Source organism: Protopterus annectens, chromosome 10.part0 (assembly GCF_019279795.1).
Source record: "Protopterus annectens isolate FY-2018-M chromosome 10.part0, PAN1.0, whole genome shotgun sequence".
Classification (NCBI taxonomy): domain Eukaryota; kingdom Metazoa; phylum Chordata; order Ceratodontiformes; family Protopteridae; genus Protopterus; species Protopterus annectens.
In genome coordinates, this window is record NC_056744.1 from 95,597,566 (window position 1) to 95,624,797 (window position 27,232).

At 42.8% G+C, this 27,232-nt stretch overlaps 1 protein-coding gene across 1 annotated transcript in view; it reads right to left on the reverse strand.

Annotated features, from left to right (window-relative positions):
- BAHCC1 (BAH domain and coiled-coil containing 1) overlaps positions 1-27,232 on the reverse strand; it is a 1,784,093-nt gene that overhangs the window by 520,909 nt on the left and 1,235,952 nt on the right. The window contains exons 10-11 of the mRNA XM_044085068.1: positions 23,741-24,113; positions 2,885-3,805 (exon numbers count right to left, since the gene is read on the reverse strand). Of these exons, the coding sequence (XP_043941003.1) occupies positions 2,885-3,805; positions 23,741-24,113 (1,294 nt within the window). The remainder of the gene's footprint in view (positions 1-2,884; positions 3,806-23,740; positions 24,114-27,232) is intronic.

Sequence of the window (27,232 nt, forward strand, 5' to 3'; positions counted from 1 at the left end):
CATGGATTCCAGAAAAATCTTATAGATTGCTTGAGAGACCACTCGTGAGGCATGAGAATAGCTCTGCTCAATCTGTCCGCTACAATGTTGGTTTTCCCAGGGATATCATTGCCATAGTCTGGACTTGGTTCCGCCCTGTTTGTTGATATACCAAACTACAGACATGTTGTCTGTGTGGACAAGAAAGTCGTTGAGGGCTTGCACGTTAAAAGCACTGCTCTCATCTCCAGGACATTATGTGCAGATGGTACTCAACGAACGGCTGCCACCCCATGAACCATCCTGCCTGATAATGACCCCCACCCGATCAGGAGGCATCCATGGTGACAGTGGCTATAGGGGATGGGGTACAAAGTACCTGCCTTGGTGAACCTGAGGAGATGTGATCCACCAAGCAAGATGATCTTTGCAAGTCTGTGTCACCAGAATCTGGTGACGGTTGTTGGTATGACCACTGTGTGAACAGCATCCACTGAAGAAGGCGATGTAGAATCGAGCCAGGGAAGAAGAGTAATGGCCGCAGCCATGAGGCCTAATTAGAACCATTCTGGCCTGTACTTTCTTGTTGGCCAGAATGATCCTGACATGACTCTGAATGTCTGAAACTCTTTGATCTGTAAGGGTAGCTGACATCCGAACAGTGTTTAAGTTTGCGCCTATGAAGGTAATAGACTGGCGTTGATCGAGATGCCCAAATGAGAACAAAGGTTTATTGTGTAATCTCTGGCTTGTATAAGCTGATGCCTGGTGGTGGCTGACAGGAGCCAGTCGAGAGAGATACGAAACACCTAGGTGAGCCGTGACCACTGCCATGCATTTGGTGAACACTCTGGGGCTGTAGTGAGACCAAAGGGCAGGGCTCTGAACTGGAAATGACTGGACCCCAGGAGAAATCTCCTTGAATCTTGATGTGATAGATCCTGAAGATCTATTGAGCACATCCAGTTGTCCTTCTGTAAGAAGTGACTCCCATCAAACAAGAATGAAGGCGAGATTGACAACTTAACATCTAAAATTTTATATGCCTGGCAGAATGGAACAAAAAGGTAATCAGGCTCTCAAACACACAACAAAACCCAAGACTTTTAGTTAGCAACTTTAAAAATTATTAACCAATTGCCCATAACATACTTTTGATCTCTTTAAACTGTCATCAGTCTGTTGCTACAGTAACCCTACTTCTTTTGTCCCATTTTCCATAGAAGACCTTTGTGGGTAACAAAAAGGAATCAGGTGTTGGATTGCAAAGCATTAATAACTTGTCAAACTGAAATACTACCTCTTAAACATCTAAATAACAAGGTGGTAACTTCAAATGTACATTTCACTAATTCCTTCTTCAACCCACTGTTGGCCACAAAATATTTATACTGCAGCCTTTGAAATCACCCCCGTCAACACCACTGCGGGGTCCTGGCTTCAACAACACCTTCCATTACATGAGTGATTATGACAAAACAGATAATTATACTAATTAAACTGGATATAGCACCTGACAGATGCCTTGAACATCTGAAATTTCACCAATACAGCCTTCTTTCATCATAGGTTCATAGATTACTACTAGGTTAACTGTCCTTATGGACCATTTTAAGCCCAGCCAATTACCCCATGTGAGAATCAAACCCTGCACTTTGGGTCTGTAAGGTAAACACCTTATTCATTACGCCAACTTCCCACCCAAGCTCACTACCATAATCGACACAGAAATGTGCAGGTTATATGTACTTTGACATAAATTAGGGACAACTTTTTCTCCTTTCATTCAATTTACAAACAATGCAAAAAATTACTTATGCGAAATGTGTCCCTTTCACTGTGCAAGGACTATGAAGGAAGGCAGAGATTAATGATGGTGTGTTTCTATAGCACTCCTGCATTTTTAGAGTTACCTATTTCACAGCACAAGGATTGGAAACAGGCCGGTGGCAAGCACTGAAAAATCACATTCACTAGAAAAAAACAAATCAAGGTTAAGTAACCACTATTTCATTTGTACTGTAAATAATCAGCAACAGCCATTTATACCACACTTTACGATATCTCTGCCATACAAGACAATTTCATTCATGTTTTCAGTGCTACAAAACTGCCAAACATAAAACAAAAAGCATGCAAAGAATTTAATAGCAGAGTTAATTTCCTTAACATTCCTTTTTACTCATTCTTCTATGCATTTAAGCATGATAAAAAGTCTTCATACTTCAGTATTTCCTGTCTAAACTGTGCTCACTATATTACAGTCTAAAAAGGAGGTTATAAGTGACTTTCTCGTTGTGCAAAATTCTACCAGCAGAAATCCACAATCTACTATCCATGTTACTAAAAATGGACAGTCAAACTATAACAATGGTATGGAGTTTAGCTATGGAGAAGGGATCGGGAAAAAGAAAAAAGGAAGAACGGTTTCAACAAGAGAAATTATTCCCAGTCAGAAACCATTCCAGGTAAAAAAATGAAAAGGCTCTGCAAAAGACCATGTAAGATTAGGAAGGAGGAACTCCAAGCCCATTTTAAAATTTGTGGTTATCTGGATTCAAACACAAAAGTCTTGCTTCTACAAAAACACAACAGATACATTCTGAGAACTGTAGCAGCTTTGCAAATCCATAAACCTTATCCTACATTTTAAAGTAATCCCCTTCATTTCAGTTCAGATTTAAAAACAGAATTAGCAAATCAGTTTTCAACCATGACCTTGGCCACAACGGTAGTGGTGAAGTCCAGATACCCCCACATTAGCCAGTGCTCTGTAAGTACATCAGTAGCATAAAAGGATTAAAGGAAATAACGTTCATAAGTGAAGTGCATCACACAGGCTGTAGTAGCTTCTCTGTTTTCTAGGACACATGGGCATGCTCAAGAAAACTAAAGTGTTTCTTACCTTCACTGTTTTGTTCACGCCTATGCTGTTGATGGTCCAGTTCTGCCAGCTCACTTAAGAGAGCGATTCCATGAATCCCTGAGCTAGGGCCAAAGGTTGAGCTCACTGGTATAATGTGCGCCAGTGAAGAACATACAGTTGCCTGATGAGAAAAAGGCAGATCTCCCAAATGTATACTAGCGGATATAAGCATATCCAAACTGTTTGTGTTGTCCCACACCCAATTGGACCCACTGTTTGTTTCTGAGGTATTGAACATAACCCTGTCATTTTCATCTATACTCATAAGGTGGTCTTTTTCAGCCTCAGATTTACCATCAAATCCAAGACTATTTGAACTGAGTTCCTGTGAGTTCTCCAGTACCTCACTGTTAAGGATCTCAGATGACTGCGTCCTTAGTATGACATCTTCCTCCTGTTTCCTCTCCTCCACAGTTCCATTTTCAGTAATATCTCCCTGAGCAAAATCGGAGTGCCTCAAACATTCCAAGTCGTCTTCTTTGTTTTCAATCAAGTCAGAAATGTGCTCATCAATCCTTTCTGTTAAACTGTCCAACTCCTGCTGTTGTGGGTAAGTACTTTCTAGGAACTGCTTCTCTGTAGTTAAAAGGTGACTACTTGGACTTTCCACCTGGGAAGTCTCACTGCTACCTACAAAGTAATTTCTACTCAACACTGCTTCTTCTTCCTCTTCCTTTGTCTCTTCGTCTTCTTTAGCCTCCTCCTCCAAAGTCCCTGAAGATTGGGCTTCACAATCAGCCTTCTCCAGAGGGGAGAAAGTCCGAGACTGTTCTGGTTCTGCAGCTGAAGAAATTGCCTGCAAAGTTTCAGGATCTGCTGGGTCAGCTGAGTGCATGACATCAGGAGAAGGAGCCTTGTATCCCATCCCAGCAGCAGGGTAGGTGTAACCAGGAGGCAAATCTAAAGATAAAATAATAAAAAAGTCATATTAATTAAATACATTATGATAAAAAAAATCATAACCCCTACTTTCACTAACATTTATTCTTCAAAATTACCACTATTTCCTGAAACCTAACAAATTGTTGCATATTTATTACTAGGTCACTCCAATTAATTTACCATATATTACTGAACACATCATTAACCAACATAAAGGCCTGCACAGGAGGAAACAACCAAGCTCTAGTAAACGCACATTTACTTGACTTTTAAACATTTTTTTCCAAAAGTTATTTTTGAATATTGTCACATAATTAGTAAAAAAAAAAAATGATAAATCCACATAACATGTATACGTACATAAAACACAATATGCATTCCATATCAGAAACTAGCACTGCTCCATACTGTTTAACATCGGTAAGTGAGACATCAAAATGTAACACTTTACACAAAACATCACTGGTGCACCTGCTCCTCTATAATTAGCACATCCCATAATGGCACTACAGGCCCCTTAAGCTGCTGGGTTTAAACATAATTACGAAGATGAAGCTTTATGATACTATAGAACTAAAAGTCTTATTATACACACATGCAGTGCTGGCTTCAATGGAGGCAAGGCAGTTTTGAAGGGTTATACTGCCCATGGAAGAGACCGAGATATCTTCATAGACACTAACTGCATGCCAAAGGAGTGGTTATGGTTATGGGCATATGCAGAATGCAATCTATCCATCTCTTTCCTTGATGGTCTTATTTTCCTCTTGCATTTTACCTGACTCTCTGAAATCTTCTTCAGTAAATCATCTTCTGCTTTCCCACACAGGCGACCAAACCCCCGTAATCTCTCTTCTTCGACATTCTCTGTAATTGTAGCTACTTGGGCTTTTGCTCTGATATCCTCATTTCCTTGTATGTCCCACACTGTTTATCCTGCCAACCACCTCAAGCACTTCATCTGCATCACCTCTAGTTTTTTCAATTGCCCTGCCTTCACTGTCTCAGTTTCAGAGGCAGCACTACTGGTGCCACTACTGTTTTGTACTTCTTAGTTTTCAGCTTACATGGCATACTTCTGTTACACACCACCCCTCACAGTCCCTCAGATTCTAGCTTTGACCTCCTCATTCTAACTTCTCTTCTCCTCAACCATCCTTCCCAGATACCTGAAGCTGTTAGCCTGTTTCACACTTTCCCTTCTATCTTAATTTTCAGCCTCTTCTGACTTTATTTGCTGCCAGTGGCAACCATACTGTCTGTACTCAGTTTCAGCCAGTGTGCTTTCAGTTTTGCATTCCATTCCTCTATCATTTGCTTAAGTTCCTGTTCAAAGTCTGCTTGTAATGCCACATCTTCTGCATCCAGCAGTTTTGCGGACATGTCCTCACTAACCTCTTTGCTAATGTAGTCCATCACCAGTATAAACAGCAGTGGGGTCAGAGAAGGACCCTGATGTGTACCCACACCCACTCCCACTGGGAATCCCCTCTAGGAGTCCCAACACTGTTCATATTTGTGTTATTTAGTGTTTGTACACAGCCACCATTAATTCTACCAATGTTTCTGAGGGCTGTGAACTATCATAGGACTGTCTAAATTGGCTTTCTTTTTTGGAAGAAAACATTACACTGCATTGCCCACGGAAATTATCCGAAGAACCCACTTGTCAAAAGTAGTCTGCTACTTTTCTTTTAATAAGGTCTCTCTTATTTTCAAAACAAACATACACATGCAATCCAGTCTTACAATTTTCCCAAGTTATAAGGTGCAGCATCACTGCACTCCTTGCAGAAATGTAATTAGAACCGTGACTTCAACCACAGTTCAACTGTAAATACTTTTGTAAAAGTACATTTATTTACTTAATCTGGTCAAATGTTAGTCAAATACTAACAGCGCACATCTTACTGAAAGAGAAACTTAAAACATGTACAAGCAAATCCTGAATAAAGCAAAGCCTCCTTAAAAATCTAAAACAGAAGAGGAAAAGCACAAATTTATTTCATGATTCTTCTTTCTGAACGTTCCAAGTCTGTTCAGTATCATCTAATCAAATGGCTAGCATCTTTATTTTAGAAGGCACTGGTTTCATTCCGCAGTTTCTTCATTCCTTTCCTACATTTTGGGTGATCTACCCAACTGTATTATGCTTCCAATCCATTTGCTCAGTCTTCTGATAGGTTGACTAAACTTGCATTTCATCAAGTCACAAAAATCCCCAACTTACCATATTAATCAAGGTTCATTACCTATAGTTGGACATTACAATGATCCCTTACAGATACACTAGGACAACCATCTACATACAAACTTATGCCAGGAGCAACTTTTTGCAGTTCAACTTCTCCTCTTTTCCACATCATCCAGAATCTGTATTACATCAGCTGTGGGCTTTAGATTTCAACGTCCTGGTTATTTCTTTCTTGGCTACTGCCATTATTAAATTCAGTAAGCCAGTTTACTTTTCGTTAGAAGCATAAGAGACATAACAGCATTGCTAACAAATCTGCATAAATATTTAACCTTCGGAAAGACCGGAACACATGCTCACATGTTCGTCATGCACCTGTGCAACACCATCACCAGGTACAACATGACTGACAATATATAACATACCCATTGCAGCCTTGCTGGAGTATAGAAAAGTTTGTGCTAACATTCTTAACTTCCTGGATTTTGTTTAATTTCTTAGCAAGTGGTGGCAAATGGCGGCAAATGGCATACATTTCCCCAAAATGTTGTAGTCCTGTTCCTTATCTAAGCATTTGATCCTATTTTGCTGCATTTCATTTATTTTAGTTTGTTAAGCAGGAGAGAGTAGTGGTCTGAAGAATCTTTTCAGCCTCATTCCAGGTCAAAGGCAAGAACAAGTACATAATGACTAAAAATAAAACATAAAATAAGAACTTACATGGGTTATACAAATGAAAATCAACTATCATAAATAAGGACACAACCATGTAAGTTGAAATATTACACAGACAAGAGGTCTCCAAAGCAAATCAAACCATATCATTATTAGGAGAACAAGCATTCATACAGAATTTACAAAAAAATATTTTGATGGATTAGAGTACATATACTTACGGTGGCGCAACAAAGAACATACTTCAGCTGGAAAAGATTTGGGGGTATTTTTTGTGCTGTCACTGTAGCAGATGTATCTGGATTGTTGAAACAGATGTGATTTTTGGAGATTTTGGAACTGAGGCAGTGTCTTGGCCTGTTATACCTCTTCTGGTAAAGAGCTCCACGTGGAGGGGGCAAGTTTACAGAAGGAGTTTTTGCACATGGCAGGATAAAAGGGGGCTGTATAGCTGGAGTTCATCATTACATCTGAGTGAGTGCTTAGTGAAATTAACTTGAAGTTCATCTTTCAGTGGAGAAGAATACATGTTGTACAGCAGTTTAAAGATTAATGTATTAAGAAGGAAAGAAGACCTAAGACTTACAAGGGAGCCAAGTGGATTTTTCTATAGTAATGCAGTGATGCATATCACATTGTGAGAGATATATATATCTAAAGATTTAATTATCAATTTTTTTGGAGTAAGCAGGAATTTAATCTTTACTAGGTGAAGCACTTTTTGACATTGCTGTGGTATGTGTGTGTGGGAGAAACAAGTCTGTTCAATGACAATACCTAGATAACATTGTGTGACTGTGGATAGTGCAATTTCATTTGGGTGTAAAATGTATACATGGTGGGAAGGAACCCTGGCAAGCTTTATTTGCAGTTGCAAGTAGCATACAGCTGAACGTATTGACTTAAAGTTTGTTTTGAGCAAGCTTGTTTCAAAGGATAGAAGAGTGTGACTGAAGACAGATTGGAGAGAAGTAAGATTACTGTGTATGCTTGTTAAGACTATACCATCTGTGTATAGTAATATGCTGGCTTGTGGGAGAGTAATGATTTAATTGTTGATAAACAGAGAAAAGAGGACTAGACCAAGGGCTGTGATCTGGGGCACACCTTTTAAGAGGGAACCAGATGAAGAAATGTCTGGGCCTGAAGAGACGACTTCTTCTTTCGGCTGCTCCCGTTAGGGGTCACCACAGCGGATCATCTGTTTCCATTTCTTCCTGTCCTCTGCATCTTGCTCTGTCACACCAACCACCTGCATGTCCTCTCTCACCACATCCATAAACCTCATCTTAGGCCTTCCTCTTTTCCTGTTACCTGGCAGCTTCATCCTTAGCACCTTTTTCCCAATATATTCTGCATTCCTCCTCAGCACATGTCCAAACCAATGTAATCTTGCCTCTCTGGCTTTGTCTCCAAACCTTCCAACCTGGGCTGACCCTCTAATATACTTATTCCTAATCCTGTCCAACCTCAAAACACCCAGTGCAAATCTTAACATCTTTAACTCTGCCACGTCCAGCTCTGACTCCTGCCTTTTTGTCAATACCACTGTCTCCAGCAAATATAACATAGCTGGTCTCACTACCCTCTTGTAGACCTTCCCTTTCATTCTTACTGGTACTCATCTGTCACAAATCACTCCTGGGCCTGAAGAGACTACAAATGTGCAATTAGATATGGAATTTCTAAACCAAATGCAAACCTTGTCACAGACACCAGAGTATGAGAGTGTTTGGATAAGAAGGTTATAGTTAACATTATCAAAAGCGTTTGTAATGTCAAGGAAATAGCATTTTCTTCACTTCATTACTTCTCAACTCCCTCAGTGTTCTAAATACCCTACTTAATAGTGTTTCATTTATCAGCAGGTAGCCCCATCCTTCATTCTTCAATCCATCCAACCATCCATCTGCCCACAACTCCTTTTCCCATCTTTGGACATGGGGTCACTTTAACAGTGACAATCATCTAGAACCTAGGTAAACACTGCGGAGTGGCTAGCCCTGCAGTGGTAATATGGGAGGAAACCAGAGCACCTGGATAAAACCCACAAGAACACAGGGAGGACATGCAGACTCAATCCCAGCCTCCATTAATAATAAAATCATTGCAGGCAGAGCTCTCCCCAAGTTGTTTAGTCAAAACACATACAGTATTTGACATAACTTCAAATGCCAACCTCAAGAAACTATTTACACCAAATTTTTGTCCAGTATCATTCTAGTCGCACAATAAATCCATGGTAATAAAGAGATTTGGATAGCATGAAAGTCAGCATACTACTGGGGCTGTTGTTTTCTGAAATTAGAAATATAGCAATGACTCTAATATAATAATTTTCTTGCTACAATATAGAACAAAAAGACCTTCCTTTATTTACTGAATTTGGTAAATGGGGTAGAGCACTGATCACAAAAGACCAAATTCAGTCTCAGACTGGGGAAAAGTGCAGTAATAAAATTTACATATAGATATATGTAAATATATACATATACTTACAGAGGGCCAATGCAATACAATGTAAACAACGTCAGAGTAATGCAACAAAATATGACAAGTATATTAAGCATCCAGTATGAGAAAATCTTTACATCATACAGCTGACTGAAGTTGAAATAAGCTTATACATTATGGAGAAGTTATATACACTACATATAAGAGAGTCAAATCCAAGTTAACTGTTAATACAGTTAGAATAATATATAGAGTAAGAAAGTTATCAGACACTGACAACATATGATGTGCTTAGGTAATGTGGCTAGGGGCATAACACTGGCATTTTGGAAGTTCGGCAGAAATATTTTAGCTGTGTCCAGAACATTGGGTATGATTACATTTCTTTGAGTAAGAAAGGGACAGATTCCCAGAATTTGGGGTTGAGAACAAAGAAGCAATGATCTGTGCAGTGAAGCTTGGTTTCTGGGACTAGAAGTAAAGGAGTCAAATGGTCAGGATTCCTGATGTTATAGGATGGGAGTTGCCATATTAGTTTAGCTGCCCAAGGGGAGAATGTTTGTTTGTACATAATCTTAAATATTTGGGAGCCTAAAAGGAAGTCAGTTCTTTGACTGTCAGGGATAAATTTTGCTTTTTCTTGGGTTTTGCAGTGATGTTCAAGCTTAGTGGATAGTGACAGTGATGAAGCATCAGATTTTATTGGTAACAGACTGTGTGTGTCTGTGGCATTTGTCTTTGAAGTAGATGCTACCAAGGGGAGGCCATACTCCAGTTGAGAAAGGAGGATGCTTTTACTGATCTGGATGATTTGGACAGAAATGGAGGTGCAGTTTGTTGGCCCAGAACAGCAGTGAGTTAACCTTTTTTCCTGGTTTTGTCAAGATGGAGAGGGAAACGGAGAGGCTGATCTAGCCATAGACCCAGGTATTTAAAAGTGCTACTGTGTTTTCTAAGGTACTGTTGTACTACTCAAGTATTTGTAATGAAGAACAAGTTTTATGGAGCTTCTGTTTGGTAACAAAAAGCATGGTTTCTGTTTCGGATGCATTAAATAGTTGTTTTTGTGTTTTAAATCCACTGCATAACAGACAGGAAATCAGCTTGAAGTTCTTTTTGGAGTGTAATGAGAGACTGATTTAACTGATATAGACCTATGTCCTCTGCATAAAGTAGCAGAGAATGGTGATGGAAGTCAAAGGGAAATTTAGTGACAAAGATGGAGAATATGAAGGGTCAAGGATATAACCTTCTGGGAGACCTTTTTTGAGATTAGCTGAAGGAAACAGTAAGGACTGAACCTTTTCAGAAAAATGTCGTTTAGACAGTTCTAAACAACAAAATGGTATCTAGGATAATTTCTACTTCAGTTTCAAGTAGGTGGTCTAAGTTAATTTTGTGATCCACTAAGTCAACTATTTTGGACAGGTCAATAAAAATGGTGTCTGTCAACTGACCTCTTTTCATGGCTATAAGGATTTCATCTGTGAGAGTTCTAAGTGCTGTCATTGTACTATGTCCTGACTAAAAGCCAAGTTGTTTGTGTGAAAGTAGATTGTACATGTTGTTGTATTTGGTTAGTTGTATGCAGATGAATATCTCTAGAGTTTTTCATAGGGTGGGGAGAATGGAAATCTGGTGGTAATGTAATGGTTTGGAGGGAGTGGTTTGTTTTGGAAGTGGGTTAACTATAGCAGTTTTCCAGAATGAGGGCATAGGTAGTATATATGTTTGAAGGGTGCATATATAAAATCTCTTTAGCAGTATACTACTCACAGATGTATGCTGTCCGATTCTGGGAGCAGCCAAAATACAACTTAAAAAAGTTTAGTAAAATTCACATTAACAACCCAGAATACCTTCAAAGAAAGTAGGCTAGTTTACTAATAGTGAAAGTAGTAGAACAATGTTAAAGTACACTTCATATTGTGTGTCTAATGCTAATGTTAATAAGTGGAATTGTAAAATATGTGTAGCATTCTAAATTACTTTACATAAATATTTATAAACAGTTGTGAACAAACCAAAGAAGGATTAGGAACAGGCTGCAGATTCCAGTTTCAAAGTAGTTTATTTCAGAACAGACGACATCCAAACACAAAACATTAGCGCTTTCAAAGGTGAGTACCCCACTTCGTCAGATGTAACAATGTTTCATTTAAGCATCATTTTATACTCTAGAAGTGCTGCAAAACAGTCAGTGACTGGTCACATGATATTTTTACTTAAAGATACAAACACACTTCCTTAAAGAAAGTGGTACAAATATAAAAGCATACATAATAATGTATTGAAAATGCACATGAGACTTTATTAAAAGTATTAAAAATAAAAATTTATAAAACAAATACTGCACAGTAAATAAAAATTAAAGTAAAAATTATATATATTAAAAATGCATATATTAAAAACTAATACTTAAAGTGTAAACACATATGAAAAACTTTTTCATCGAAAAAGTGTTCTCTTCTTTAAAACAGGCTTCAGAGGTATATGGTCATTTAAACCATGCTTCAGAGGTATATGGTCATTTAAACCATGCCCACGGTCTGCTTTCAGTCTAACAATCCATTTGGCTTCTAAGGCCTCAGTTTTATTGCGGACATCACCACCTCTGAAATTCTCATTAACCCTTCCTATCACAATAAACTTAAAAATATACCAATAACACTTCTAGAACCAATAAAAATACAAAAATGGACTAGACAAAAGCCGCAGTGGTGTCTTAAGCTTTCGTTCCTCTTTATTGTATCGGAACTTCATCAGAATGAGTCAAATTACAAGGGACCAGATTAAAATAACAGAGTCGAATCATAAATATTACACAAAGTGAAATAACCAATCACAAGAACAATAAACTAATTAGTAATGCATAATCATAAGTACAGTAACTGTAATAATATACAAGGAGCAAGCATGACACTTCTATAAACAAGAAGTTATGTACTCAACATAACGTTCGATTGTATGTAGTCCATCTCGCCTCACATTCTTACCCGTGGGTTCGGAGCCGAATATCGGCTCCGACTCGGCCAAACTTTTCTAGCTCAAAGTCTTCTATTGGCTAGGCTAAGCAGGTATCCCATGCTGCATTGCTCCATATCCCCAGATCTAGTTTGCTGCGAACACTCATTCATACCCCATGCATAACAACATCCGAGTAAGGAAGAATAAACTAAAGGTGAAGGGAACTCTATAAATCAGACCTAACCTCCAGATCCTGTCCAGGAAGGGGGAAGGTGGGAGGGTAAGTAAGAATGTGAGGCGAGATGGACTACATACATCTAACGTTATGATGAGTACATAACTTCTTGATGTTATTTAGTCCAATCTCGCCTACTTTCTTACCCGTGGGACAGCGTCCCTAGCACCTACATCCTGGGAGGCTCATAGGAAGATACTCCTGAGTACTGTGGAACCAAAGGAAGACCTGCCCCTAGATACCACGTCCAACTTGTAATGAGTAACAAATGTGTGAGGAGAAGCCCAAGTAGTTACCGCACAAATATCATCCATAGACAATCTGGCTTGATAGGCTGTAGATGTAGATACAGCCCGAGTAGAGTGAGCCTTGACCGGCAACGGTAGGTCTTTACCTCCTGAGGAATAAACGAAAGAGATGCAACTGAATATCCATCTGGATAAGGTGATTTTGGAGACAGGGGACCCAATTTTGTTTTCTGAAAAGGAGACAAATAGTTGATCAGATTTTCAGAGATCTTTAGTTCGGTGCAGATAGAAACGTAACTGTCTGTGTACATCCAACTGATGAAATTTAATTGATTAAGATTAGATATGGACGCCACTTTAGGAAGAAAGGAAGGATTTGGTCTAAGAGAAACCTTGTCCTTATGAAAGATCAAGTATGAAGGTTTGATAGAAAGAGCTTGAATTTCTGAAACTCGCCTGGCTGATGTGATGGCTATTAAAAAGGCAGTTTTCCAGGTCAAGAATTTTAAGTCGCAGCAGGCTCGAAAGGTGGTGAAGTAAGGGCTTGCAGGACAAAATTTAGATCCCAGGGCATGATAGGTTCTGAGACCGGAGGACGGAGTAGCAGAGTGCCCTTCAGGAAAGCCTTACAGAGTCTGTGAGTCATCAGACTAGGCTCATTAGCAACATGAAATCGCTGCCAATTGAACTTTAATGGTACCTGACGCTGAGCCCTGATGGAAAAGCATAGACAAAAACTCCAAGACTGAAGCAATTGGGGCTGTGTAAGGGTCAATTCCTTGGGTATGAGCCCAAATAGAAAACCTCTTCCATTTGCTAGAATAAATCTTCCTAGTAGAGGGCTTATGAGAGGAAGATAAAATATGAACTACCTCAGGTGAAAAGTGATGAAGCCTAACTAACGACGGAAGTGGAGTAGCCAGGCTGTCAACCTGAGGGTCCGCAGAGAAGGGTGGAACTGTCCCGACATGTGTGTCAGTAAATATGGTTGTGGGTCCAGAATCCAAGGTCTGTCCACAATGTAGGGGTGGAGAAAGGGGAACCAGACTTGACGAGGCCAGTGTGGAGCAATCAGAATCATTCTGCTTCCCAAGGACTGCGCTTTCTGAATCACTTTTGATAGCAAGGGAAACGGAGGGAAAGCATAAAGCAGACCGGAGGGCCAATCGTGAACTACAGCATCCCTGGGTGACTCTCTCTGTGGGGGGATCAGCGTGAAGTAGCTGCTGCATTTGGCATTGAGGGAGCTGGCAAAAAGGTCGCAGCAAGGCTGACCCCATCTGCTGAAGATTCGTTCTGCAACTAGACGATTCAGGGACCACTCGTAAGGCATCAGAACAGCTCTGCTTAGCCTGTCCGCTATCACGTTGGACTTCCCCGGAATGTGCGTTGCCACCAAAAACCATTGGGAAGATTCTGCCCACTGCCACACTCGCATGGCCTCTCTGCACAGGGGGTATGATCTGGTTCTCCCCTGCTTGTTCAGATACCACACCACTCACATGTTGTCTGAGTGTATTGCAATAGTCCCTAGAGGTAGAAAGCACTGAAGTGCCTGCAACGCAAGTAGCACCACTCTCATCTCTAGGACATTGATATGCAGATGTATCTCGTGATCTTGCCACGTGCCTTGGGCTGTCTTGGCGAGATAATGCCCCCCCACCCCATCTAGGAGGCGTCCGTGGTCACTGTGGCAACCGGGGTTGGTGGAACGAAAGGTTTTCCCCTGTCCAGATTGTTGGTGCAAAGCCACCAACTGAGATCCTGTTTGCATCTGTCCATGAGCAAAATAGTGGAAGTTTCTGGAGAGGCCATTGAGCAAAGAGGAGCCATTGAAGGAGCCTCATGTGCAATCTCGCTAGAGGGACCAACATAATTGTTGCTGCCATAGTCCCCAGGAGTTGAAGAACCCATCTTGCCTGCGCTTTCCTCAGGGGTAGCAGGGCGTGCACCTGTTGCTGTAAGACTCTGATTCTTTCCTGCGGTAGAAAGGCTCGCATTTGAATGGTGTCTAACTCTGCACCTATAAAAATGACACGCTGTGAGGGCAACAAGGCAGATTTTTCCCAGTTCAGTGTTATGCCCAACTGTTGACAGAGAGTGATGGTAGCGCCCCTGGTTTGGATTAGTAGATGCCTGGTGGGGGTGGTAAGGAGCCAGTCGTCCAGATACGGAAACACTTGGAATCCTAGACATCTCAAATGAGCTGTCACCACCGCCATACACTTGGTGAACACCCTGGGGGCTGTGGTGAGACCAAAGGGCAGGGCTCGAAACTGGAAATGACTGGCTCCCAGCTGGAAGCGTAGGTGACTCCTGGATGCCCTGTCCATTTTGACATGCTAGTAAGCATCCTTGAGGTCGATGGAGCACATCCATACTTCTTCTTCCAACAATGGGAGAATCGATTGTAGTGTGACCATACGGAACTTGGACCTTTGTACATAGTTGTTCAGTTGGCTGAGATCTAATATGGGTCTCAGGTCCCCTGTTCTCTTCGGCACCAAAAAGAATCTTGAGTAAGTCCCTAATCCTATCTGGTCTGAGGAGACATGCTGGATGGCTCCCTTTCCTAGCAGCTTTGAAACCTCTGAAGCTGCGTGATCCCTTTGACTGGGTGGAACGTCCGGGATTTTTCTGACTGGAGGGGGGGTCTGACGAAAAGGGGATGACATAACCTCCGGAAATTATTCGTAATACCCATCGTCCTGGGTGATGCTTTTCCAGGCTTCCGGGTATAACGATATTAGACCCCCGACTGGCTCCGGAAACTCACAGTCAGGCATCCCATCAGGAACGACGGTAGGGAGAGCCGCGAAAGGAATCTAGGTCTCCCAAATTGCGGGGGCCCCCTCTGCCTCTAGGGTGGCATCTCCCTGAATAACCCCCCCCTCCTCTGCCTCTGGAGGGGGACTCACCTTGTGCAGCAGGAAAAAACCTCTGTGATTTTTTGAACCACATCTCCCACCCCCGCTGGGCCTTGGGGTAAGGCCTAGAGGGAAGGGAAAAACAGACCCCTACAGCAGACAGGGTCTTTCCCTCTTGCTCGCACCTGGTGAGGGTGTCTTTCACTTTGGTTCCGAACAAAAAAAAACCATCAAAGGGGGCGTCAGTGAAAGAAGACTTGAAGGCCTCCGCGAAATGACAAAGGCGCATCCAGGCTTGCCTTCTAAGGGAGACTCCTGAGCTTGCTGCCCTACTCGCTCCCTCGGCTGCATATGAAATGTGCTGCATGGAGGAGTTAACAATGGAATTGAGGGTAGACACCTAGGCATTAACCATCTGGGCCACCACCTCAGGCACGTTACCCGCAAGAGTATCTCCTAACTCCTTGAGGACATCTCTCTGGAGCCGAGTAAAATGAGACAGGTAGTTCAGCGACCATAAGGTAAAGGTTGCTGACGAGAGGGCACGCTTCCCGTACCAGTCCATGGTCCTAGACTCCTTGTTAGGAGGATGGACGGAGGAAGAAGTCTCTGCTACTTCCTTCTGAGGGGCCGCCGCCACCACCATGGCATCCATAGGGACTCCTTTGGACAAAAATTCCTTACCCGGGGGAGCAGAAAGAAATTTATTGGGTCTCCTGGGTATGGGTTCTCCCACACCCTCTGACAAATTAAATCCAGGAGCTCGTGGAAGGGTGGGGACACCCAGGAGGCAGAGGGCTGAGCACCAAAGGTCTTCAGGAAGACTGACTCCTCCTCAGAGGGGGCTTTGGACGGCCAGTCACCTCTTTGTTTCAATATCTCCAGGATGTCGGAGAAAGAAACATCACAGGATGACTTGGGGGACCCCTCCGATTCCTCAAGGTCAGTATCTGAGGTGACAGACTCATCCTGGGAGTCTATGTGCCTCCTCTTGCATGATTTCTTTCTAGAGGGCTCCTCAGGCAAGAACTCTGAAGGGCCCTCAGAAACTCGGGGACCACTCATGGGGGTATCCCTAGGCCTTGGGGCTCCGCTGTCTACAGATAGGTGGTGATCAGAGGTTCTCACCAAAGTTGTTGGGGACAGAATGACCAACCCGCATGATGTAGCTGACGATCTGGCCAGCGCAATCCGCATGGCCTCAAAGCCAGGCCCCCCCAAGTCTGAGGAACGGCCAGCCTCTGAGACCATGAGAGGAGTCAGGGTAGCGAGCGGGAGACTAGGAAACGAAATGTGTCCCGAGGTGTCCCCCTCGGGCCTGACTGAAGAATCCCGAGTCCCGAACCCCGTGGACAGCGCCGACGGGGTCGGAGCCGACGTCGGTAACGATAGGCCCAGAGGGGCCATTGGAACCGACCTAGGAACATCACATGGAGCGGAACATTCTGGCTCCGAAGACAGAGATACGCTCGAAGGAGGAAAGATCAAAGAAGGTATCGGGACGGGCTCTGGAGCCGACTGGGACGGAGCCGAAAACAATTTTGTCAAAACCGGTGACTGAAGGAGCCTCTGCACCACCCTATCGACATCCACATCTGAAAGAGTCCTGGGGGATTTGGAGGACAGGGAGGGAGATCGAGATCTCCTCTCAGGTGACACTGGTCTAATACTGGGCGATCGGCTCCGAAGAGGTTCCAATGTAATTGGAGCCGACATCGGTTCCATCAACACCAACACTTCCTGCAGCCCCGAGGACAGTGGAGCTGAGGAAGTCGAAGCAAGTTTAGTGACTTTCTCCGGTGGCTCCGAGGAAACTGAAGGAGCCGGAGACCTCTTTTTTGACTTTGAGGATTACTATTTAGAACTGGAAGTGGAATCCATGGCCTCTTCGAACGAGGGTTTCAAGAGTCCCTTTAGAATTAGCTTATACTTTCTTTCTTGGAGCAATCTGGGAATAAAAGCATGGCAGAAGCTGCAGGACTCCTGCAGATGGATTGCTCCCAGACAACAGACGCACACCAAATGTCCATCGGTGATGGACATCTTGTAACCACACTTAGAGCACTTTTTAAAACCCGAAGGTTTGTGCTCCTTGGAATCTTTGGACATATTTTAAACAAGTAATCACAAATACCAAAACAATGAACAAGTCCCTGTCTGACAGGAAAAACGACACAAGCACGCAACACACCACTAAGCGCGGGAACAAATTTTTACACAACCCAGCACACACAAGGACGACTAGGGCTAAAAACCTCTAACTAAAACATTTTTTTGATCACGTACACAGAAGAGACACCGACACTAAAACCTCTAAGTTAAACGGTTTTAGAAGCGAAACAACACAGGACAAGAGGGAAGGACTAGGTCCTCTAACTGAAAAGGGCCTAGCCCGATGGAACAGCTAGAGGGATACCACAAACCACAATCACACTACAGAAAAAACAACACAACACCAATAAGAAATAGCTATTAAAATAGCTTTTTGTTTGTAACAAGTTTTCTGAGAATAACAAGAAAAAAGGGTACTTAGCCACAGCCAAGAGCGAGACCACGTCTGAGCTACACGAGCGGCAAACGAGATCTGGGGATATGGAGCAGTGCAGCATGGGATACCTGCTTAGCCCAGCCAATAGAAGACTTCGAGCTAGAAAATTTGGCAGAGTCAGAGCCAATATTCGGCTCCGAACCCACGGGTAAGAATGTAGGCGAGATTGGACTACATAACATTCCTTTGTTCTATGAAGATAAAAATGTAGTTGCCTGTGCACGTCAAGGAAAATAAAGGGCATATTCCCCCTTGTTAGAAAAATTTGGGAAAAAGACTGGTAATTGTAGTGACTGATTAATGTTGGATTTGGAAACTACTTTCAATAAAAAGGATATATTTGTCCTCAGTGCAATTCTATCTTGATGAAAAATTAGGTAGGATAATTTGCATGATAGGGCCTGCAACTCGGAAACCCTTCTTGTGGAAGTGATAGCCACCAAAAATAATGTCTTCCAGGATAAATACTTCAAATCACAAGATGCTGATGGTTCAAAGGGGGACTTGGTAAGAGCCTGAAGAACAGTACTTAGATCCCATGGGGGAGCTGGTTCTTTAAATGGGGGTTTTAATAGCAAGAGTCCCTTCAAGAAAGCTTTACAAAGCTTGTGAAACATTAAAGGAGAGTCATTCCAGCCTGAATGAAAATATGAAATCACTGCCAGATGACCTTTTACTGTAGATGAACCAGACTGAAAAAGTGTGTTTAGGAAGTCCAGATCTTCATGAAAGGGACTGGCATAAGGGTCCAGTCCTTTATTCGAGGCCCATCTGGTAAATTTTTCCAATTTGCCTTGACACAGTCTTCTAGAAGGTTTGTGATAAGCAATAACCCGTTGGACAGGGGAAGAAAGGAAAGGATGCCTGGCAATCATGGGAATTGGGACAGGCCACACAGTGAGCTTGAGATGTTGGAGATTGGGATGAACCTAACAGATCTGAAACCGGGTCCAAAATCCATGGTTTCTGTATTAGATGAGGCCAAAGGAAGGGAAAACAAACTTGTCGAGGCGAAGGGGGCAATGAGGTTTTTTTTTATTCTCCATCCTTTTGGCTTTCTTTAGGAATTGTGATATAAGAGGAGTCAGGAGAAAGGCATATTAACAGACCAGGAGGCCAAACATGGAGAAGAGCCTCTCTGGGTGACTCCCCCGGAGGGGGGATTAGGGCGAAGTAACTTCTGCACTTGTTGTTCAGGGGAGAGGCAAGGTTGGCCCCAATGGCAAACAATCCTGTCTGCCACTACAGGGTTCAGAGACCACTCATGAGGCATAAGAATAGTTCTGCTCAATTTGTCCATTATCATGTTGGAACTTCCCAGAACGTGTGTTGCTATTAGAAAGTGTTTGGAAGAAATCTCCCATTGCTGAACTCTGAGTGCTTCTCGACATAGTGGGTAAGATTTGGTTCCCCCTTGTTTGTTGACATACCAGACTACCGACATGTTGTCTGTCTGAATTGCTACTGTCTCTAGAGTGAGGCCATCTTGGAATGCTTGCAACGCTAACAGCACTGCCCTCATTTCCAGAACACTGATGTGCAAATTGGCTTCCATTTGGGACCATGTGCCTTGAACTGTCTTTCACTGGTAATGCCCCCACCCCTTTCTGGGAAGCATTCATGGTCACTATGGCTTGGGGGCTGAGGCAGGATGAATTGCCGGCCCAAGATAATCTGATCAGAGTGAAGCCACCATATGACGTCTTGTTTGCAACAGTTGGTAATCAAGACTAGATGAGATATTGGTTGGTGTATCAGAGACCATTGGGTTGCTAGTAACCACTGCAGTATTCTCATATGAAATCTCACTAGAGGAACCAGAGTGACTGAAGCAGCCATAGAGCCTAAGGTTTGAAGGACAAGTCTCGCTGGGACCCTGTTTTTTGAAGAATTTGTCTGACTTGGATTCTGATACTTTGTAGTCTTTCTGGAGGGTGAGAAGCAATCCCCGAGACAGTATTTAAATGTGCACCAATGAAATCCAGTTGCTGAGAAGGCTGAAGATTGGACTTTTCAAAATTTATTGTTATGCCTAGAGATTTGCAAATATTTATGGTGTAATCTCTTGCCTGTTTAAAGAGACGCCTGGTGGTAGCGGTGAGGAGCCAGTCGTCGAGATACGGGAAAACTCAAAAACCTTGCAGTCTGAGGTGAGCTGCAACCACTGCCATGCATTTGGTGAACACCCTGGGAGCTGTGGTGAGACCAAAAGGCAGTGCTCTGACCTGGAAATGACTCGCTCCTAACCAGAAGCAAAGAAACCTCCTGGAGATGTTTTCCATTTTTATGTGGTAATAAGCATTTAGGAGATCTATAGAGCACACCCAGGTGCCTTTTTCTAAAAAAGGAAGTATGGATTGTACTGAGACCATCCGGAATTTGGTTTGTTGAACTGGCTTGTTGAAGTGGTTGAGATCCAAAATGGGGCTCCAGTCCCCTGTTTTTTGGGGCATTAAAAATAATCTTAAGTAAACCCAGGATCCTGTTTGGTCTGGTGGGACTTCTTGGATGACTTTTTTTGAGCAGTTTTTGAATTTCTAAGACTGCTGCTTCCCTTTGATTGGGTGGAACATCTGGGAGCTTTTTCTGGGTTTTGGAACTTGCAGAGAGTGGAATTTGGTAGCCTCTGGATATTATTCCTTGCACCCATTTGTCCGAACTTATTAACTGCCGGGCCGGTAGGTGTAGGGATAATCGCCCCCCGACTGCCACCAGAGGAGGGCAATCGGGCACCCTTTTCAAGGGTGCTGAAAGGAAGTTCCAGAGAGAGATTCTCTGGACCCCTGATTCTGCAGTCCATTTCTGCCCCTAGGGCGACATCTTCCATTGCTTCCTCCTCTGCCCCGGGGGAAGTCTTTACCTCGTATGTCTTGGAAAGGCTCTTTGGATTTTCTAAATCAGTCTCCCACTCCTTTGGTTCCTTGAATAAGGTCTCTGAGGGGTGGAGAAACTTATGCCTACGGCAGATAGGGTCTTACCATCTTGCTCACTTCTGACTAGAGTGTCTTTAACCTTCAGGCCAAAAAGGGTGGCTCCGTCAAAAGGAGCAATGACGAATGACGCTTTGAATGGCTTAACAAAGTTGGACAAGAGCATCCAGGAGTGCCTTCTGATGGCTATACCTGAACCCGCTGCCCTGGTCATCCCTTCAGCTGCATGAGCAATGAGCCTCATGGACGAGTTTGAGATAGCATCTAGGGTTGCAAGCTGAGGAAACTTCGTCACAGACCTCTTCAGCCTCTGCTCCTGAGACAGTATTTGAAAGTTCTTTAATCAAATCTCTCTGTAATCTAGTGAAGTGTGCCATATAGTTCAAGGAGCTTAGAGCGAAGGTCGTTGAAGCACAAACACACTTCCAAAAATCAATCCAACATCCTAGACTCCTTGTTAGAAGGATGGATAATAGGAAGCTCTTCAGCGAGTTCCCTCTTGGTGGCAGCTGCTATCACCATGGCGTCGATAGGAATTCCCTTAGACCAATGTGGTTCATCTTTAGGTGCTGATAATATCCGGTCAGGTCTCTTGGGGACTGGCTCTATGGAGTCTGGCATCTTCCACGTCTGCTGAGCAATCAGTCATTGGGCGGAGAGATCCAAGAAGTGGAGGGTTGGGCACGAAAAGCCTCCAGGCATACTGATTTCTCTGAGGAAGATTGAATGGAAGACCAGCCGCCCCTCTGTTTCAGAATTTCCAGGATGTCCCCGAAGGAAACATCATCAGGGGGGTGACCTGGGGGAACCTTCCCATTCATCAAAATCAGTATCTTCTGTGAAAGACTCTTCTGGAGAGTCCGGGTGCTTTCTCTAGTACTTCTTCTTCACAGGGACTCCCTTTGGGGGATGATCCGGGGAAGTATCCGAAGAGGAGACTACTAAGGTGGGAGTCACATGGGACTTTTGTGCCCTCTGTCCCGGGGGTGAGACTGATGATAGCACTGGTCTAGAGGAGGTAGAAATCTGTCCCGACAGGGATGGCAAAGACTGTGAGTCCCCAATGGACAATGCCTTCTCCATCATCTTAAAGGCAGCCCCCTCCCCCATAGAGGGATGGGGGCCCAGAACCAAAACAGACTGCTTTGGAACCGGGGTCACATTCTGCACCGAGGTGACAGCATCTGGGACAGATGCCTGGGTCAATATTACAAAGGTCGAGGTGCTGAGAGACATGGATGGTTCAGAATGAAAGGAAATCAATCCAAGTCCCTCGGACCGGACCAGAGAATCACGACCTTGGGAGACCTCGGTGCTGAAGGCTCAGAGGAACTCAAGACAACCTTTGGAACCAGAGAAGAAGAAGCTACCGTTACCAAAGCAGTCAATGCTGGAGGAGTCGGAAACAAGGGCTCCAAGGTCTTGAATGGAGTTGAAGGAGGATATGGGGGGGTTATAGCTAGGCTTGTTCCAAGGCCAGCATGGCTAGGAACTGAGGGTAACCCCCTAGCCCTAAGGAGCTGGTCCACCAGTCTCAATATGTCCATCTCAGATAGGCTCTTAGTACATTGGACGGAGCATACAGAGGGCAATTTTGGTGGTCTGGCTTCCAAAAAGGAACTAGGTGGCATATCCTTGAATGGATCAATGGATAGAAAATATTGTGTTTGTGGTAGTTGAATTAGCTTTGGTACCGAGGAACTGGTCGGTGCCGAAGCGAGCATTGTTTTCGGTTCACAGGAACGTTTGGTTTTTGAGGTCGGTAATTCCTCCAGTGCTGAGGAGCTCTTCAGTACCAAGCATGGTTTTGCCAATTTTTTTTGTCGGTTCCAAAGATCTTGGAACTGACGAAGCCCTATTCCTCAAAGCAGAAGAAGATGAGGAAGAAGTGCTAGTCTCAGGTCTAAGCTCAGATAAGACCTCTTCAAAGATAGATTTAAGGAGTCCTTTGAGGATCAATTTATTTTTCCTTTCAGTCAGGGTTCGAGTGGAGAACCCATGACATACAGAACAGTCCTCTTGTAAGTGCATTTTTCCTAGGCAGTATACACATAGAGAGTGGTTATCAGAATTAGGCATCTTGCCTTCACATTTCTGTACTTTTTACATCTTTTAAAACTTGAAGTGCCTCTACTAGGCTTAGCAGGTGAAATTTGTTTCTGATCAGACATTTTCTAATAACTGACAACAACCATCGCTAAGGTCACGTGACACAGGAAAGGGCAAACAGTCAAGGTTTTTTTTTTTTTTTCCAAATTAGAGGAAGGAATGAAAGAAAGGAATTACAGAAGAATACCAGCAATGGTAATAAGACTACCCAAAAGTAAGAAAAGAAGTACCAGCAATAGTACAGAAATTCCACCACCGGTAAGAAGAAAGGTAAATAAAGATTTTTAGAAGTAAGCTTAGAGAAGCGGGTAGACAGCATTAATAAAATAAGAATAAAGGTATTAAGAATAAGGATAGCTAAGAAAAAATGTAACAATTACTCACTGAAAAGCCAAGGCTCCAGAGAAGGAAACGGATGCGTCTGGTCTGTGAAGTGGCAAACGAGATCTGAGGTAATCTCTGTGAGGAGCATTATGGGTAGTGGCTGGCTTGAGAGTTTGGAGAGCGCCGAGTCAGTTCCAAACCCACTGTCACGGATTGGATGAAGATTAACAACATCAGATCAAAGCTTTCACATTTTATAATTTTTCTTGATGACCTGTGAAGTACTTCCCATTATAATGAAAATGTTTCATTACTATCTGTGCATAACTGACACTGGTACATCCTTTACATGTATAACTTCTAAACACACGAAAAGGGGAAAAACAATATGTGAAATCTTACCTGGTTCGAGAGATTTGGGAAAATCCTGAGGTGGCTGACCCTCGACCCTCTTCTCCTCTGATTCTTTCCGTTTGGAACTGTGGGACGGCACTGGGCTAAGGGCTGGGGACTTCGGGGTCACTACTGGACTGGCAGATGGACAAATGGGTAAAGTGCATGGTGTGGCAGGTTGAGGGGTGGAGCATTTGGATGACTGCCTGACAGCAGGTGAATGGTAGCATGGTGACAGTTTGGCAATACATGCACTGGGCGACAGCACTGCTGTTGATGGCAAGCTCTTTGAAGAGTTGAAGGCTACTGCCTTGTTGGACAATTTGACAGTTCGATCAGAGGTGGGTTCTTCAAATTCTGCCTGATGTTCTTCTGATTTCCGCTAAAAATAAAGGTAAACGAAATTAGTATAATTTTCACTAAAGGCAATTAGTATAATTTTCACTCATAATAAATCATAAAGAGAGATGTGATCTTCGTTCCCAGGGAGTTAGAACTGTCAGAATCCCAGGCAGCTCTTGTTTCTTGTTTCCTGTTTCTCTGTTTTCCTTCATGGAATTCTGGATGTTAGCAAAAAGTAATAACTGCCTAAAATGTTACACATTGCACTGAATTTTTTAAATACTGGTAAATTCAGATGTATTGGGACTTTAAACAAACCCAATATATGGGTACTCTCCATACTACTGCTATATGTGACTTGATCTCCATCTTCAGGAGCCATAAGATCTTATGCCACAGGCATTATGACCGCTAAATGCAAAACACTTTCCCTAAGCTGTTAACTTCAGCTCATCCCATCTCAGGATGCACTTCATATATCCGTATCTCCCGTTCTAAAGTGGAAGCTGTTACTGATACCAAAACAAACACAGAAGGAAAAGAAAGTAAAATGATGGAGAAGGATTGGTCCTTTTTTTGACAAAGGTTAAGGTTGAACTTGACTTTGTGGTCATGCCACTGTAGATATAACCTCTCTTGATTGGGGTCACTAGTCTTTCCCACAACAGATGCTTTGGAAGAGTAGTAAGCTTGACAATCACCACTGCTGCTTGTAGAGGGGGACTTGATAAGTTAGGTCCCTAAATCCCATCTGTCTGCACCATCCAAGGACTCTGAATTATAATGGGCCTTACAATTCCTGCCCATGCCTCCACATCCTTCCCTGCCCCCCGCCCACAAAAAAGTAGACAGCATTGCTATGTGCTCTCCGGCATTCACCAGGGATTTTATCAAAAAGGATATGCCCAGATGCATGCTCTCCCGCAGAGTAGTAAGTACGCTTAAACCTCATCATTCTTCTTCTTCTCTCTCATGTCAGGTCCTGAGCCACTAATCAAACTTGAATCATCTGAGTCCTATTAAGAGCTTTATCTCACTTCTCAATAGTACTGACTGAGAAGCTTGTTCCTGAAGATGAAGCTCTAATCACAGATCTAGTACAACCATGATTACCCAAACTTTCAAATCTGGTATCAAAAATCTCCATCTTCAAGAAACAAGAAGACACAGTCCTCAGCTGACACAACTGGGTAGTGTTCTCTGACAGGACCACCCTTTACAACGGGTCTATATCAGATTGTCAAATGCTGATAAATTTGAAGCTTCAAACTTCGAACTTGAAAGTTTTAAGTCTAAAAACGTTGAATGTCAAAAAAAACAACTCAAAACCCAAAACAAAAAAAAAAAACTACTCTATGCAGGGGAGCAAGCCCCCCTGCACCCCCCACACCCCCCGCTACTTAAATATACCAACTCTGTGATCGCACTACAGTGCAGTAAATGGAAATCTTCCCTTCCTGCACTCTAAGGCAATCTCCGTTATACGTTTCAACGTTTTTATACTTCGAACTTTTAAGTTCGAAGTTTAGTGCTTCGAACGTGTCAACATTCGACATTACGATATAGACCCTTTATAACAAAGATGTGTTGTATGCATGTGGAAGAGAAAGAGTTAATGACCAGAATATTAATTACAAGCAAGGAAATGACAACAAGCCTGAAACCTATGAATGAGAAACAAGACATAGCAAACAATGCTGTAGATACAGTCTTATCAACAGATGAAAGCAAAGAAAACACTCAAGAAAACTGTTTGACATATGCTGACTGAACTAACAGAGTGATCTACATGACTGAGTAACAATGAGTCTGGTTGATAGAAGCAAGATGTGCCAGGGAATACTTAACCTGATTTATATTAGATGTTCTATGGTGGTAGCAGTAAAACATGAACCTGTCAGACATTACAAAAATGAAACTGAATGCATAACCTGTTGGTAGAATGAGTTGATGATACAAAGACGGAAGAAATATGGTATCCCTCCTTGCTGCTGTACTACTGAGGCTATAAGAGGTAGTGAGGTCAGGTACACTTCCAAGACATCAATATTCTCAAACAAGGGAAAATAAAAATTTAATTAGTATATGATACACAATTGCTAGGGAATTAGACTTTGCAAGAGTGAAATTCCCACAAAAAGTGGGGACATGAGAGGGAAATGACAGTATTAAAAAGCAGCACTATTTACCACACGAAAAGGAAAAAAATGGAATGCATCTCCAAGTCAGGCAGGCAAACTCCTGGCTAAACCTGTACCTGAGTGATGGCAAGCACAACACAGATATATACAAACATGTCAACAGTATTTAGGAATACAGTGTGATTTACAGCAAGAATACAGACCACAGAATAAGGAAGAACTTTAAAACAAACTCTAGCTGTCAACAATCGTGATCCCTCTAAGCATGTGGCACCTGCAAAGACCATAACGGATTAAGCATTATGGGGACTCGGATTAAAGCCTCACTTTTGTGACCACAAGGTAAAGGATCCAAGGCCCAAACTTTCAGTAAGACGCAGGGCTGACTTTAATGAAAAGAACTCAACCAATACGACATTCTCAAGTCAATTACATCAAGCCAATAAACTAAATGCCAGGCTTGGCCCAGTGGTGTAGAGGAAAAAGCTCAGAGGAGGAAAGACCATGTTGATCTGCAACAGTCACCCACTCCATACCACTTAAAATGGGCCAAGCCTAAGCAAATGGGCCATATGAATCTTGCCTAGCCAGGCTATGCCCGACTACTTTCCATTACAAAATGAATGGGCCAAGTGGGTGCAGGTAGTGGAACCATCAGGTAAGGTCCTATGACGGTAAGGAGAGGGAAATAAACAAACCAAGGACAGTGTACATTTTGGTGGCATACAGATGACAACTCTCCTGCTTGAGCCAGGGTCAAGACAAGACAAGATGGGTGTTCCGGGACTGGAGAAACAGTGAATGCAACTTTCTAAGGAGAAGCACTGATAACACACTAAGGCCAATGTAAGAAAAACAAAACCCCATTAAGAAATGTATGACAGTAATCCATACCTCACAGGAAATTATTTTATGTTCGTTTTAAGTGCATGGTACCAGTACATATGAGAGTGGTACCAAAAGCATAACTGCACCATCTGCTTATAAAAAGCAAAGACAAAAGAGTAGAGTGCCCTCT